The 14,402-nt window shown below is 44.7% G+C and overlaps 1 protein-coding gene across 2 annotated transcripts in view; it reads right to left on the bottom strand.

Annotated features, from left to right (window-relative positions):
- Nucleotides 1-894: 894 nt before the first annotated feature.
- Nucleotides 895-14,402, bottom strand: part of DDI2 (DDI proteasomal shuttling factor 2) — a 37,917-nt gene continuing 24,409 nt past the window's right edge. Inside the window, exon 9 of one of the 2 annotated variants that reach the window (XM_020973223.2) lies at nucleotides 895-9,803. In XM_020973223.2, coding sequence (XP_020828882.1) covers nucleotides 7,906-9,803 — 1,898 coding nt within the window. In that variant the 3' untranslated portion in view covers nucleotides 895-7,905. Of the gene's footprint in view, nucleotides 9,804-13,245; nucleotides 13,309-14,402 lie in introns of those variants that run through there. The other variant, XM_020973239.2, reaches the window with a different exon arrangement.

Genomic DNA, 14,402 nt, shown 5'->3' on the forward strand with positions numbered 1-14,402 from the left:
TTGGTGGTTCTTTCCATTGTGATGTAGTCACCGGGTACATGGTTCTCCTGGTTTGGTTGACTTCCCTCTATTCCATCATGCAAGTAGCCCCATGCTTCTGGGTCACCCATATTTGTTGCTTTCCAGCATGGATATTGTCACAGCTATACAACATTCACTACATATCTATTACCCAACCAATGGGCACCTACTTTGTTTCCAGTTCCTTGATCCTACAAAGTGCTGCTATCAGTATTTTGTCACATGTGGGAACTGATCATCTTCAACCTCCTTAGGGCGTAAGCCTAGCAGTGGATCTCTGGGGCAAAGGGTATGGATATTTTAGTCACTAATGGAGTAAGGTTGGTTAGGAGTGTTTTGATAGTTTGTGGATAAAATGTTAAGTGTATAAGGTAGTGACTTCCAACTCTGCTTCTGCAATACTCCAAGGAGTCTCTCAAAGTCTATCATATATCAGGGACTACACACACACACACACACACACACATACACACACACGTATGTATAATCACATATCAAAGGATATCATATATCAGGACAAAATGCTTTTTTACTCAACTAAAAGGACAACTATAAATATTAAGTGGTGCCTTTAAGATAGGGTAAGAAGGAATCAGTTATGAAACCATATGAAATCAACTTCAAAGACTGGACACCACTGGCCTACCAGTGAGACTTGGGGCTGTAAGTCAGCCAACTGAGTACTAGCTGGCCTATGTCCCTTCAACTTACCTTTCTCTATCAGCTTCCATCCTATCTCATAGGAAAGTCCAACCTCTGGGAAAGTCTGTTTAGGTTCAGAAACCATTCCACCAAGAGATGCTACATCTTGCTAGCATTATTTCCCTTGTCTACCATCTACTGCATGTGGAATGTTATCCAAAATACACACAATTTTCATCAATCAATTAGCATTTATTAAGCACCTAATTGTGCCAGGCACTGTCACTTAACAGCAATCCTTTTACAATATATATAGATATATTTTTACATTTTCCCCATGCTACACAATCTCTCTCAGAAGTCAAGGCCATATGCCATGGTATCTCCATGCACAAAGAGATTGGATTACTCTTAATGGACAAAGGAGTTAAGCAAACTATACCTCAATTTAAAATAAACTAACCAAACAATAGTGTCATGAGAAAAGTTTTTATTGTCTTTAAATATCAAATTTTTTACACATCAACTTTATTTTCCTCAACAAAGTCCTCATTTTTTTCCTTTCTTTTTCCTTTTTAAAAAGAATTAAGTGTTCTCCCTACTCCAGGCTGACATGTATTTCAGTATTTGACAAATGAACTCAAAATCCAACTCAGCTACAGACAAAGTACATGATCAGCCAGCCCCAGAGGTCAACGGCACAAAGTGATCGACTCTGGGGTTCCTGAGCTTGGCTCCTGTAACTTCTCCAGGAGAGAGTTTTTTTGACTTCTCAAAACCAAAGCATTATGGGATGAGAGGTTGAGCTACTGGCAAGCATGGGTGGATTGCAGATAAGCCCAGTTCTTGTAAAACAGAGATGCTGTTTCAATGACTTGAAAGAAAAAGTCCATAATCACCTTTCTCAATCATCATGCTCAAATGGAAAACTCAAGGGCAGCTGTAAAAGGGGAAGAGAGAAGGAGTAGAGACGCCCAATATGGTGGTCTCTCCTCAAGATTACCTGCTCCCAGCCCAACCTGCCCACAGAGTTGAAAAATATTAAAAACATGCAAACAAATGTTTACATATAAGGTTGTAGTGAAGGGCAAGACCAGACACTGTTCACTCTTGAACTATTCTGAACCCACCGGAGCCACCTGAAAAAACAAAGCTTTCGGAACACAAGATGAGAATAACATTTCAAAGGAAGTGGTCACAGAGGCCAGATAATGGCTCCAATGGCCTTGAAGAATGAAGCCTTAATTAATGGAAGATTAAAACAAATAACCCAAGTAGTCACCTTGAAAAATAGTAACCTGAAAATGAGGAAATGTCAATGCAGGTGTACTTTTTTATGCTAGAGACAGTCATTGAGAATTATAAAGTAAAAATTTGTAAACAGTCATTTCTCCACTGGTTGAGATTTCTACATGGAAAAAACCTGATTACCCCATCTCCCCTTAACTGTCCCCACACTCCCCTCCCTGCTCATGCAGCAAAGCTTTTAAAACTGTATATATAAAGAGATTATTTGGGGGGAGAAGAAAAGGGATGGCCAGACCTTCGATTTCATTTGTATGACAAACCCTTAGTGTGTGTGGGAAAAACCCACACCATAATTTCATTTCTGTAAATCTCTAAATTATCTGTTACCCTGTCTTAGAGCCACCTGGGGGCACTGAGAGGCTAAGGCGACTTGTCCTACAGCTAGTCTATGACTTGTACCCACCAGGTCTCCTGCCTACAAGGCTGGCCTCTACCCACTACAGCATACTGTTCCTCCTAAAAATGGTATTCTAATTCTACAATGATAGATCTGCTGAAGAGTAGGTTATCTCAGGGCTGTCAGTTTCCCCACCTAAAAAAGGGAGGTTTCAATGCTTCATTTTCTAGTATTTTGAGGTCAACTTCACTTTTTTAGGTTTGTTTTTTTTTTTAAAGCCCCTGCTATAACAACCCCACCAAACCTCCAGCAAACCCAAAGGGATTTTCCCTTTCAATTCCCAGATTCGACACCACAGAATGTTGAAGCTTACTAAATGCACCCTCCCACATTCCTAGGATGGGTAAAATGAGGCCACTTCAACCTAAACCAGGCTTCTTAGCCTTATGTCACAGATGTCACTTTGGGAAGTCTGATCAAGGCTACAGATCTTCTTCTCACAATGTTTTTAAATGTCTAAAACAAAATAGAGGATTACCAAGGAAACCAATGATACTGAAATTGCTACCACAATATTAAACAAAAAAGTTCACTGACCCCAGGCTAAGTAAGAAGCCCTGTGCTAAACAATCCTGTAGTCTGGCTCTTTTAACAGAAAATCATTGTACCTTTCAGGATTTCAAAGTGTTGCCAACTTCTCAGTGAGTCTCATCAGCTGCCTATTACAGTAATACACAGCTAATTGTTTGTCAAAGCACGTCCCTTGTTGAGCTGCTGGCCTGAACTAATGAATGGGAAGTCAAGACACTGTAGAATGACCTGCCAATCTTAACTTCTAAACGGTATTCAGCTAAGCACCAATTACGGCCCCAGTTGTCCACTGGACTGATGGTTGCCAACTAGCCTGAAACTTCTGGATTACCTGCTTCTATCTTATGTCTGGTTTTTGAGTTTAGTAACGTCTACAGCATCACATTTCTACCAAACTTCTCTGCAAGTTCAAAGTCATAAAAGTATGCCGCAAGCCAAAGTAAATTTTGTACCTGAGGCTGATCAGCAGAATTATTACAAGGATGTCAGGGCTCGGTCCAACTCTGGGAAAATCAAGGACTGAATTAATTGGGGGCTACCTCCCCATCTGCCCCTTCTATATCCCACCATGTTGATGACATATACTCAATTTCTAGAAGGCAACGAAGAGCTAGGGACCCCACCTGGAGCCATTTAGCTAACTAGAAATGAGTATTAGTTTGTACCTCAGAAATGATGATTTTCCCTCGTGCCCCCCCCCCCGAAAGGATACCTTCAATTTTGCTCCTCTACCACAATACGCTATCAAATGCCTGGGTTATTTGTAGAACCATGGCACAAAAAGCAAACAAAAACTTCACCCAAACCACTTCCTTCTTCCTCTCATTCACTCACTGAGCTACCAGTCAAAGTTCCATTTCTATTTTCACTGCTGACCATTTAAGATCCATCCGCAAGTTGGACCACAAATCATATCATCAGGTTCCCACCACTATTTCAGTATACACTCTAAATATGTTTGCTGAGAGTGTATTTTAAGTCCCTCAAGGGAAAAAGAAAATTGTTTTTTTTTCTTTTTGTTAAAATTAGTTTTCAAGAAGTAGCAAGGCTGCTTCCATTTGCTTTTGCTCATATCCCAGGCCATCCAAAGGCTCTGTCATCCCTCTTACGTTGTGGGATTCAGGCTCTCACCCTATTTGCTCAAAAAGAAGAAATCAGACTTCTTGGAAAACATCGGTGGTAGAGGAGAGGCCAGCCAACAGTATCACAGTAAAACAAGTCTCCTATGACAATTACCACAAAGAAACACAGTGCTAATAGAAATGTAAACATCTACAGCGAAAACTCCTGTAGATAAAGCCTTGCAAAAATGTACAAACCATTTAGCAGCTCAATGATTTCAGCTTATACTCTCTCTAGGTGGCTTACGAGCAGCAAAATGAAAAGTGGAACGTTTGCCAATCCCCTGGTATGAACTGCTGCTTACCCTAGACACATGGGCCTTCCCTCGTAAGGCTTGCTTCTCTATGTGTGGCGAGGCAAAAGCTGGCACGTCACCGATCGGCACACTGCAGTCAGTTCATCTCTGTGGTTAAAATAATTTGCTCATATTTTGTTTCAACTCTTGTATTAGGATGCGGAACCTTTATTTAAATTTTGCCTCACCTTGTGTATTTATATATTACTTTACATATAATATATATGGAATCATAAAGACAATCCCATGTATTTTAAATAATGTGTATGTGCATATATGCATGTCTAAGTATATATACGTGTATATATGGACTAAAAAAACATTTTATGGCTCACATAGTAGAGGATGGGGGCTAGGGAAGAAAGGCTCCACTGTGGTCACTAGACTCCTTAAAAGCAAGGACACAAACTCCTCGAACTGCCCTATAAACCTCCCGGACCACAAAGAGCTAGATCTGTGAATCTAACATCATATAAGCTAAGGTTTAAGAAAAAATAAAAGGCTATACAAACTCAGCAGAGATGGAGTCATACAGCTTTAAGAAGCAAGGGTTTGTAGACAAGACAGAAGAATTAACGCTTTCACTGATCTCTTATCTCCATCCCTTTCCTAACCAAGAATTGGTTGGTATCGAGCAACAGCCCAAACATAAAGTCTAGCAGAAGTGGGGAACCTGTGGCCTTGAGGTCACAGGCTCCCCACTCCTAGGAGACTGGGGGGTGCCTGACCTTGGTGACCCATATTGGTATGACAGCCAACGGGCTGAGGATGCCCCTTTGAATGGTCCGCCCAGCTAACAAAGGCTGCCAGAAAGTAGCAGAAAACGCAAGTTGTAGAAGGGGTTCCATAGGAAGAGATGGGCAGATATAGCTTCTTTTCAAATCACAGAATAGTATACATCTAAGTAAACAGGACTTGGAGGTCAGCTCTGCCCACCATTCTCAGAGTCCAAGTTTTGGACCCTAAAGGTTGATCATAATCACTAACAGCCAGCCATCACTGGCTCTGCTTGCCATCAGAACACTGACCTAACAGTCACCCTGACAAACGGTAAGCTTGAAAATCTTTGTAGTCACTGTCCTTTCAGGGCTAACAGTACTTTGCTGGGTTACACAGTAAGAAAAAAAAATGCACGGTTACATTGCTAAGCTAAAATATCCCAAAGGGTCTTTAGCAATTCCGATAAGTTTCTAGCTCCTGCCGAATTAAAACACAACACACGTGATTTCGTTCACACAAATGGAAGCGCAGGAAAGGGAAAAGGTAGAGCACAAGAAGATCAGGCACAATCACACGTGGAGAACAGCACAAAAATCAAGGATTTTGGCAGACGCCCTTCAGGGCTAGAATTTCATTCCGTGTTCTTTAGATGGATACCTGTCTAACTGCAGGCATCTGTCATTTCTACTAAAAGCCAGGCACGAGACTTCTGAAAGTCCCCTCCCCCCAAAGTATCTGTGCCATTGACTACTCCTATCATCTCGAGCGCCTTTTAAGATCTGAAATGTCCCTTGTGCCCCAAGGAACGGTTTTGTGCCAAAGTTAATTTCTGTTATCCTCAAAACAGAAAACTATCTTCAAACAAAAGGCCTTTTGGATAAAGGGTCTGTTGCTATTAATTACTTTCCCCTTCCCAGAAGCCTCTGCTCAGAAAACAGCCCACGATCACCATTTTTATTTCTTAACCATAAAGCAGAGAGGATCCACAGTACTGTTACTTGATTTCACACTTATTACAATACAAATGGCCAAGTTCCAATGACGGCTCTAGAAGGGGGTGGGGATGTGGGGGGTGTTGGTTCATGAAAAGCCTGTAAACAGTTCCATATTGCATCTTACATCTTTGGTGTGGGGATAGGTATAGGGGTCTATAATCTGAAGCAGTCCACAATGATTCAATGGCGGCCTAACTACCCTGCTGGAAAGCTCCATGCTCCTCTGGCTAACCACGCTGAAGCAATTCTTTTTGCCACCCGCTCAATGTGTGATTTATAACCCCCCTGCTAAAGCCTCTTTAAAAAAGAAAAAAAGAGGACTAGAGAAGGGTGTAGGAATGAAACAACAATGTTTCTCAAGACCCCCAAACTAAAATTACAAATGCTCCTGAGAAAATTAATTCTCCACCTACTATACTCAATGGACTTGGGTCTGGATGGAAGCAGCAGGTCTTTAAAAATATACACATGAAGCCAAGCGACTTCAGAGTTTGCAAACTGGATGCAAGGCCTCCGTTTTCAATTACAATCAAAGATCCTGATTTGTCATGTTCATCAATCTTCAACAGTCAATTCCCTCTTCCAGGAGTAGAAGGATTAAGATGAGAGCTCCCAAAGGGAGTGCACAGTGGGGCCCACAGGACAATGCGATCCCAGGGGCTGGTCTTCAACACAAAAGGCCACAAGAAAGGTATTCTCCGTGCCCTATACCCTGCTCTGACTCCGTGCTTCCAAAACCAAGATGGCCAACTTTAATGGGAGGCTTCTGGACGAAAAAGATGGAAAATTCAGGTTTACCAAGGCCACTTGAAGAGTCAAAAATGGACACTTCACAACTTGTACTTTAGTGAAGAACACAGCCGTGAATTATCACTTGGGTCAGCTCTGCCCCCTCTAAAGACCAAGACAAATGAGTGCCTCACTCAGTTCACACGGAACTCAGTAACTACATAATAAGAACTTCTAGTAGAGCATGAGCTCAGAGGACAGATCCCAAGCATTCAGGGTTAGGGTTTAGTCATCGATCAAGCTTCTAGCAAACCCAACCTCTGGGGACCCCTGGAGTCTCAGCTACTGCGGCTTCTCAGTCTACAGATCAGCATGCTCACTGCAGACAGAATTTTAGGGCTCTCGGTTTTTTCCTTAATTTTTTTTTAAACCTGGGTAGCACCGACTTCCACTTTAAAATGAAATGCCGCACCATCAAGTAGTTTTTGCAATTTGCGCAGCAGCTCATCACGTATGATCAGTGAGATCTGAACTCACTTTCTCACGCTCTATGCCCAGAGCTGGTGACTCTAGCAGTAGCTATACTAGGACTGTTCTTTCATTTCCCTGGAGCGTCAGTGGAAGACTACGCCACGGGTGCCGGCTAACATTTCCCACGTAGCTGTGGGGGGAAAAGCAGCTTTCCCTATAGTGTGTACCTTGACATTCTGCCTCACTGTGTTCTCCACTCCACCTTCATGCAAATATGGAAGGAACACAACCGTGGGAGGAAATGCCAGTCAGCTTTCAGCTGGACAGGTGGTGGGACTTCTAATAGCTTCTGCTTTTCAAAATGTTCAACTTCCTTCTAAAATGGTACACTTTATGTAAACCCATCTGTTTTATTCCAGAATGCATCATTAACAAGAAGAAAAAGCTCATGTGCACACACTGCCAATACATTAAAAAGGCCTAGATTTTAAACAAGTGTGATAGACAACTTCATTAGATAAGAGATCATAAATTACTTTGGCCGAAAATAAAAATCTTAAAAAAACAATCTGGCTCAACATTCTGCTTGCAGGTTTCTACGTACATTGGATACCTATATATCGATATTTGTTTTTCAAAGGAATGAGGACTAGTCAAGCCCACCTTTTCCATGGCTATGTGGGAACGATGATATTCTTTGCCAGCAAAATGAGAAGAGCGAGGTCTACGTTTCCACCGCCACGCTGCAAAGCCCCGAGAGCTTCTCGCAGAGTAAACCCTGCACGAAGAATCCGGTCCACGTCTGCAGTAGGGAAAAGGTGGCCTGGCAGAAGTGAGATGTTTGATGCTGGGGGACTGACTGGTCGCTCAAGTCCGTGAAGGGGCCTTGTGGTTTCAGGAAAGACGACACTTTCCCTGATTTCGGGTGTTCCTGTCAATGGGTTCTGAGTGTCCTGAGAAAGGACTGGTGCGAAATCGGACGGCAAGGCCTCAGTCTGTTGAGAAGTCTGAAGGATGGTACCCCCCTCATCTGCTAAGTGTCTGGGTAACATTTCTGCCTCTACCGAGTTTAACTGGCCCAATGTTTCTGCAGACGTCCCTGTGAAAGAAGGGCTTTCTCTCCTTGATTCCCGTGACTTCTGCACACCCTCTGGGGCTGGAGCAGCTGCCAAGCCTTCATCCAAATCTCCACTGATCCCATTCTCCCCTCCAGCATCTGGGGATACCTGCATTAATCTCTCAGCCTTCACTGGAACAGATCCCACCTGACAGGAAGAGCCCAGAGGGTCCTGCTCCTCCAGGACCTCGGCAGGATGCTGATGTGGAGGCGGCTGCTTAGATCTCTCCCCATCGCCAGTTTGGTCTACAGATGCTGTTTCCTTGTGATGGATTACTTCTTCAGATACAAGATTTCCTGGAGATTCTTGACAACTAATGACCAAAAGCTGGTGAAGTTCCTTCAAAGCAGCTGTTACAGATAAACCAGATTCCTCTGTAGGTGCTACAGGGTCCGTGGAGACCTGTCCATCACCAGCCAGACTTACTGAAGAGCAATTCTCCCTCAATAAATAAGGCAACTCATTGTCTGTTTCTGACATTTCAACATGACTTTCTGGGGGCTGTAAATCGCTAGCTGACACTGGATCATTCACAATTACAGAAGAGGAGTTCTGCTCTGATGCCTCAGCTTCCACCCAAGGATTATCTAAAGTGAGGTCAGAAACACCAGCATTCTCAACGCTGGCATTGCAACCACCAGCCAAGCTATGGACAGCTACCAGGGACTGCTCAGCCTCATCTACCTCCATGATTGTTTCCGTGCATGAGCTGCCAGATGATGCTGACGATGGAGCAGCGTCTTCTGGATGTGGAAAGCCCAGCCTCTGTTGCTCAGCCTGGTGACTCTCCGTTTGCAAATCAACAGAGTTCCGCTGGGTGGGAGGAAGGCTGGGCCGCGCTTCAGCGCCAAGCCCGGCGCTCCAGGGGAGTTGTGGGCCGCCCACTTCAACCTTGGGCCATTCACTCACTGGCTGTGGGGGCTGCTGGAGGCCAGTGCCCTGACTTGGCTCTTGGGGAGGTGAACACGAGCCATTCTCACCTAGAAATGGTTGTGGCCTGGGCAGCTGGGTGGCTAAGACAGACAAATCATCTTTTTGTTGCATACCAAGATGCGCGTTGAGGCTAGAGGTGCTTTCCTTAGCGGGAGACTTCTTCAGATTATCTGCCGTGATTGTTTCTTTTGATGAATTCCAAAAAGCAGTAGCTGACCTCGGATAGTCTGCAGACTGGTCTTCCATGGTGCTGTCTGATGAGGCCTGGTTAGGAAGGTCCAGGAAAGGAGAAGGACATTCTTTCTTATCCGAGATTAGCTTGGATTCAGCTTTTGGATCCACAGTCTCTCGTAAGCTGGGCTTATAGGAGCAGACGGAAGCAGGAGCAGAGACAGAGCGATCGAGACTTATGGGGTGATTGGTCTTAGAACTGAGTCTTACTGAATGGGCTGCACTGTCAGATCCACTGCAGGGTGGTGATGATGATGTTCCCAGTGAGGTAGTTTCTTTATCACTTTTCTCTACATGGGAAGAAAGGGAGGAGGAGCTTATTAGCACAGAGTAAAGAGAAATTATTCGAACCTCAAAGTGTAGATTAGGCGTAAATGCGTGCTTCCTAAAATACATTCAGTTCAATGTAATGTTGCTAAGCACGTTCTCATGAACAAATGTTCAAATAATGACGACAGCCCAGTGCTGAAGGGGTTGATACATCTGCCCAGCCACGCAGCCGCTGGGTGCTCAGAAGCCGAGAAGAGATCTTGACACATCGGGGTGGGAAGGGAGGGAAAACTGCGCAGAGAAAGGCTATTACTCCTCCGGGGACCTGCACAGGGGCATGTCTGGCGCAGTGGATCAAGTCACTCTTGGAGTCTGAATCCTAATTCTACCACCTAGGCCAACCATGTCATCTCTCTCACTCAGTTTCCCTATCCTCAAAATGGAGATGATAACATCTACTTCCTAGGATTGTTACAATCAAATGAGATAATGTTTGTAAAGAGCTTTGTGAAGTGCTACATAAACGTAAGCTGTCATGAACTATCTTATTAATCCTGGCTTCCAGTATATACCACGGCAGGCGAGAAATCTGTTTTAGAGGAAATAGAAAGATGAGGTAGATACAGAAAATCCTAAAGCCTACTTCTACAAAATAATGCAGCTTTAAAGGTTCCTCAGCAATTATTTCATAAATTAGCAGGGAATACACATGGGAGACATCAAGCCATAGGGGTTAGAGACTCAGGTGGAGAGGTCAGCATCAAACACATCGATATCGATGAGGGGCCTTCTATGTGCTGGGCACTGGGGGTACAGACCAGAATGAGAAAGTGCCCTGCTCTTGAGGAGCTAAGAGTCTACCAGAGGACACACATACAAAATAAGTAAAAACTGACTTATGGTGGGCACAGGGAGCTTTAAAGGAAGCCAGGAATTCTAAGGAGGTTGAGGAATGCATTATGGCTATGGTGACAGACAGCCCATGTCACCAAAGGCCAGGCCAGCTGGGTTAGAATCCATAACAGAGCTGGAAAGGGAATGTGAAGCAAGGTTAGAATGGACTTTAAAATGCCCAACAGTGGAGCATGGGAGCTGCTGGGGGTGACTGAATATGGAAGTGGAATGACGAGAACTGTGCCACAGGAAAATCAGTGTGGCAGCTATGAAAATAGATGGCAGGCTATTAAAACAGTCCATGTTCAGAGAGGGCAAGGGCCTGAATTAACGGGCAGCTGTGTGAGAGGAGGAGAGGAAATGTAGAAGAGGGCTGTCTTGGGGCAGAAATGAGAAGAGTGGGCACCTGGGTGAGGGGGATGGAGAGGATGACTTCGCAAGGGCATCTCAGAAGTTAGGAACCCAGGGGGCAGCTAGGTGTCGCAACGGATAGAGTACCGGCCCTGAAGTCAGGAGGACCTGAGTTCAAATCCGGCCTCAAACCAAACATTTGACACATACTAGCTGTGTGACCTTGGGCAAATCATTTAACCCTGATTGCCTCACTAAAAAAAAAAAAGAAGAAGAAGAAGAAGAAGGAGAAGTTAGGAACCTAGGAGGCATAGTTGTGTCCTTAACAGGAATCAGAAGTCAAGAAGAAAAGTAGGGTTTTTTTTTTTGAAAAATAAGTTCAGTTTTATACAGATTGAGATACCTACAAGATATCCAACTAGAAATATCCAATAGGCAACTGGTAAAGTTGGGCTTAAGAGAAAGGGATGGAATTATAGATGTGGGAGTCATCTAGATAGAAAGACTTAAACGGAAGGAGCTGATGAGGTCCACAAGACAAAGCAGGAAGTGAGGACCTACCTCTGACACATACACGGCTGTGTGCCCCTGGGCAAACCACTAAACTCTCGGAAGACTACACACTGGAGATGAGTTTGCCCATTTCCAATGGGAGGGGAGGGGTTCCCAAAAACTATGAAATCACAAGACTGGGCCAAAAAAAATTTATACAAAAATGCAGGCAATTTATTGGGAAAAAAGAGACGATGCCCCAAACATATATGCGTGCGTGTGTGTGTGTGTGTGTGTGTGTGTGTGTGTGTGTGTGTGTGTGTGTGTGTGTGTGTGTGTGTGTTCACACACTTAGATTTTTCATTTCCTGATCACGGACAAGTGGGAGTCTTCACAGTGAGCTTAAACTTGGCCTGACAGTCTACAGCCTATAAATATCTTTGGTCCCACTTTTTCCAGCTAGATTTCCTTCCCTCAGGAAACCCTCATTTCATCAGAGATTCAGTTGCAAGTTGGCTTCTGTGCACTAGTTTAAATGTTATCTATTTATGTGGTCTTGAGGCCAGTCATGAGAGCTCACACGGCAGCGAAACCTGTTAAAGGAGGCTCAGTTAAGGTGAGGCTCAGCCTTCATCAAGTGTCTCAGGCCCTTGATGTGGAAGTTTAATGTCCTGTTTAGGGTTCCTGAGTACCACAAGCCTGACCTGGATGCCTCAAGATCGCTCTAATGAGACCATGTGGTTAAAACTGTATACCCTGGGGGCAGGGGTGTAGGCCAATAATGGTCTCCTGGCTCTAGGTCTAAAGCTCAGCTAGAAGCCAAAGGTGACCCTGGCCCTTAGCCTTGCTGCCAGCAGCACAGAGACAAGGGAGTGACCTCCTACACCTCTATGAGGCCTGGCTCTGTACTTCAGGACCCTGGAGGGCAGGGGGAGGAGAGTGGGGTATCAACAATCAAACCATGACTGTTTTTAATGGGATGGTGGCAAGGGATAAAAAGCACCATGTATCTAAATACAACCACCCAGCAAACACCCCTGTGGGACCCTGAACAGGCACTTGAAAGATGGTTTCTTCTCCAGTCCTGCTAACAGCTCCCATGTCAGGACAGTGGAAGAATGGCATCTTTCCTGAGGCTCCTCCATGGCCAGGCTGGGATCCCAGTTAGCACTGGAAAAAGTGGGGGCTGCTTGCTCCCAGGGTTGTCAATGCCACTGACTCAGTGATCAGATGGAGGCTTGGGGTGCAAGGTAAAAAGAACCCCTGCCCTGGGGTCTTCCAAGGAGTTATTCTGTGGGGAGAGATCAAACCAGGCACTTCTGGCTCTTCAGATGAAAAGGGCGCAACAAATCCAAAGGAGAAGGTTATCACTATTAATGTTTTTTATGCCGGCTTAATAGGCTGGGTTATTCATCTCTGTTAGTTATTAAATTTTTAAACCATGTGGTAATTTCCTTGGGCAGTTCCCACAGAAGACAATGATAAAACCACGAACGTGTACACATACATATATCGTTACATATATGTATGCGCGTATGTATACAACATGTATTCCAGCATACATATGCTACGTGCAGGCTGGTTATAATTAGATTAAACAAGGTGACATGGTGAATTAAGAAGCCTGCATATCACACCTGAGGGACATACAAGTAAGTTCCCTGCTATTACTCAGACCAATCACATGAAGACTGTATGGAAGGCTTAAATGACGGCTATAAATACCTGGTCTGAGGCCCATTCCAGCTGCAGTACACACACATTACATGCATCAAGGCTTCTGACGCTCTGTTTGAATTAGGAAACAGACAAGCAAACGTGGGTTAACAACTCAAACCACACAGCATGCAAGGTTACGTTACAGTTGCCACGCCTGCCATGATGTGAGCCAGGGAGGGGCAGGGACAGAGCGGGGCAGGTGGGGGGTCCTGGTCACCCAAGAGCTCTGCTGGACGGTCCATGACACTCTTAGGGCTGTTCCTCCCATCACGTCATGGCTTTTCAGATACCCCGTGTCTGTCTGTCTCTCTCTCTCACACACACACCCACATACACACCCACTCCTCTCTGGGAGAAGTCACAGGCACCACGGAGTGAGGAAGGTCTGGTAAGGTCTGCCTTGGGGGATGGACAACGATTAGGTGTAACCAAGTCTGTGTGGGTGGTAAAAGGGAACAACCACGTGCAGCCTCACTTCTTTTTCTCCTCACCTTACACACCTCTAACAAAATAAAGCTAACTTGATCTGAATCAAGCTGCACCTTAACTTGCTGCCCTGCTTCTGGCCCTAGGATTGGCACTCAGACTCAGCCCCAGGGATCAAGAGGATCAAGGCTCCCTTCTAGGCCACGAGCCTGGCCCTCAAAACCCCTCCACTTTTAGCACCCGCGCTCCTGAGTCCAGGTTTCCCATCTGCAACAGGAAGTCAGTGAACCCAAGAAAGGAGAGACGGAGGCACTGGGCAAAGCAGGGGATCAGGACCCATTTCCATGTGAGACCAACAGGATGGATGAAGTAAGCCAGCTACATCTTGCTAACGAGAGGTAAAAGAGCGAATGCTGTTTTTTCCTTCTTTATAAATTACCATTCTGTTTGCTCCTTTCAGAGGAGGTGAATTTAGGGGATTAGCCCAACTTCTCTTCAACTTTCTCACAGAAATGGGTAACTGGTAATAGCTAGAAGACCAAGACCCACCACCATCATCAGCTACTGTCCCAAAGCCAGATCTCCACAGCCACAAGAGGAATGTCTTCATAAAGACATCATTCAAAATGTTGAGGGGGGGTAGAATAGGGAAGAATTTGTACAAACTCACTTGTGCTTAAAAATTCTTACGATGTAACTGAGAGCTATAAATTAGCTATTATTTTCCCTTCTGCAGT

Source organism: Phascolarctos cinereus, unplaced genomic scaffold, assembly GCF_003287225.1.
Source record: "Phascolarctos cinereus isolate Bilbo 61053 unplaced genomic scaffold, phaCin_HiC Scaffold_726;HRSCAF=1367, whole genome shotgun sequence".
Classification (NCBI taxonomy): Eukaryota; Metazoa; Chordata; class Mammalia; order Diprotodontia; family Phascolarctidae; genus Phascolarctos; species Phascolarctos cinereus.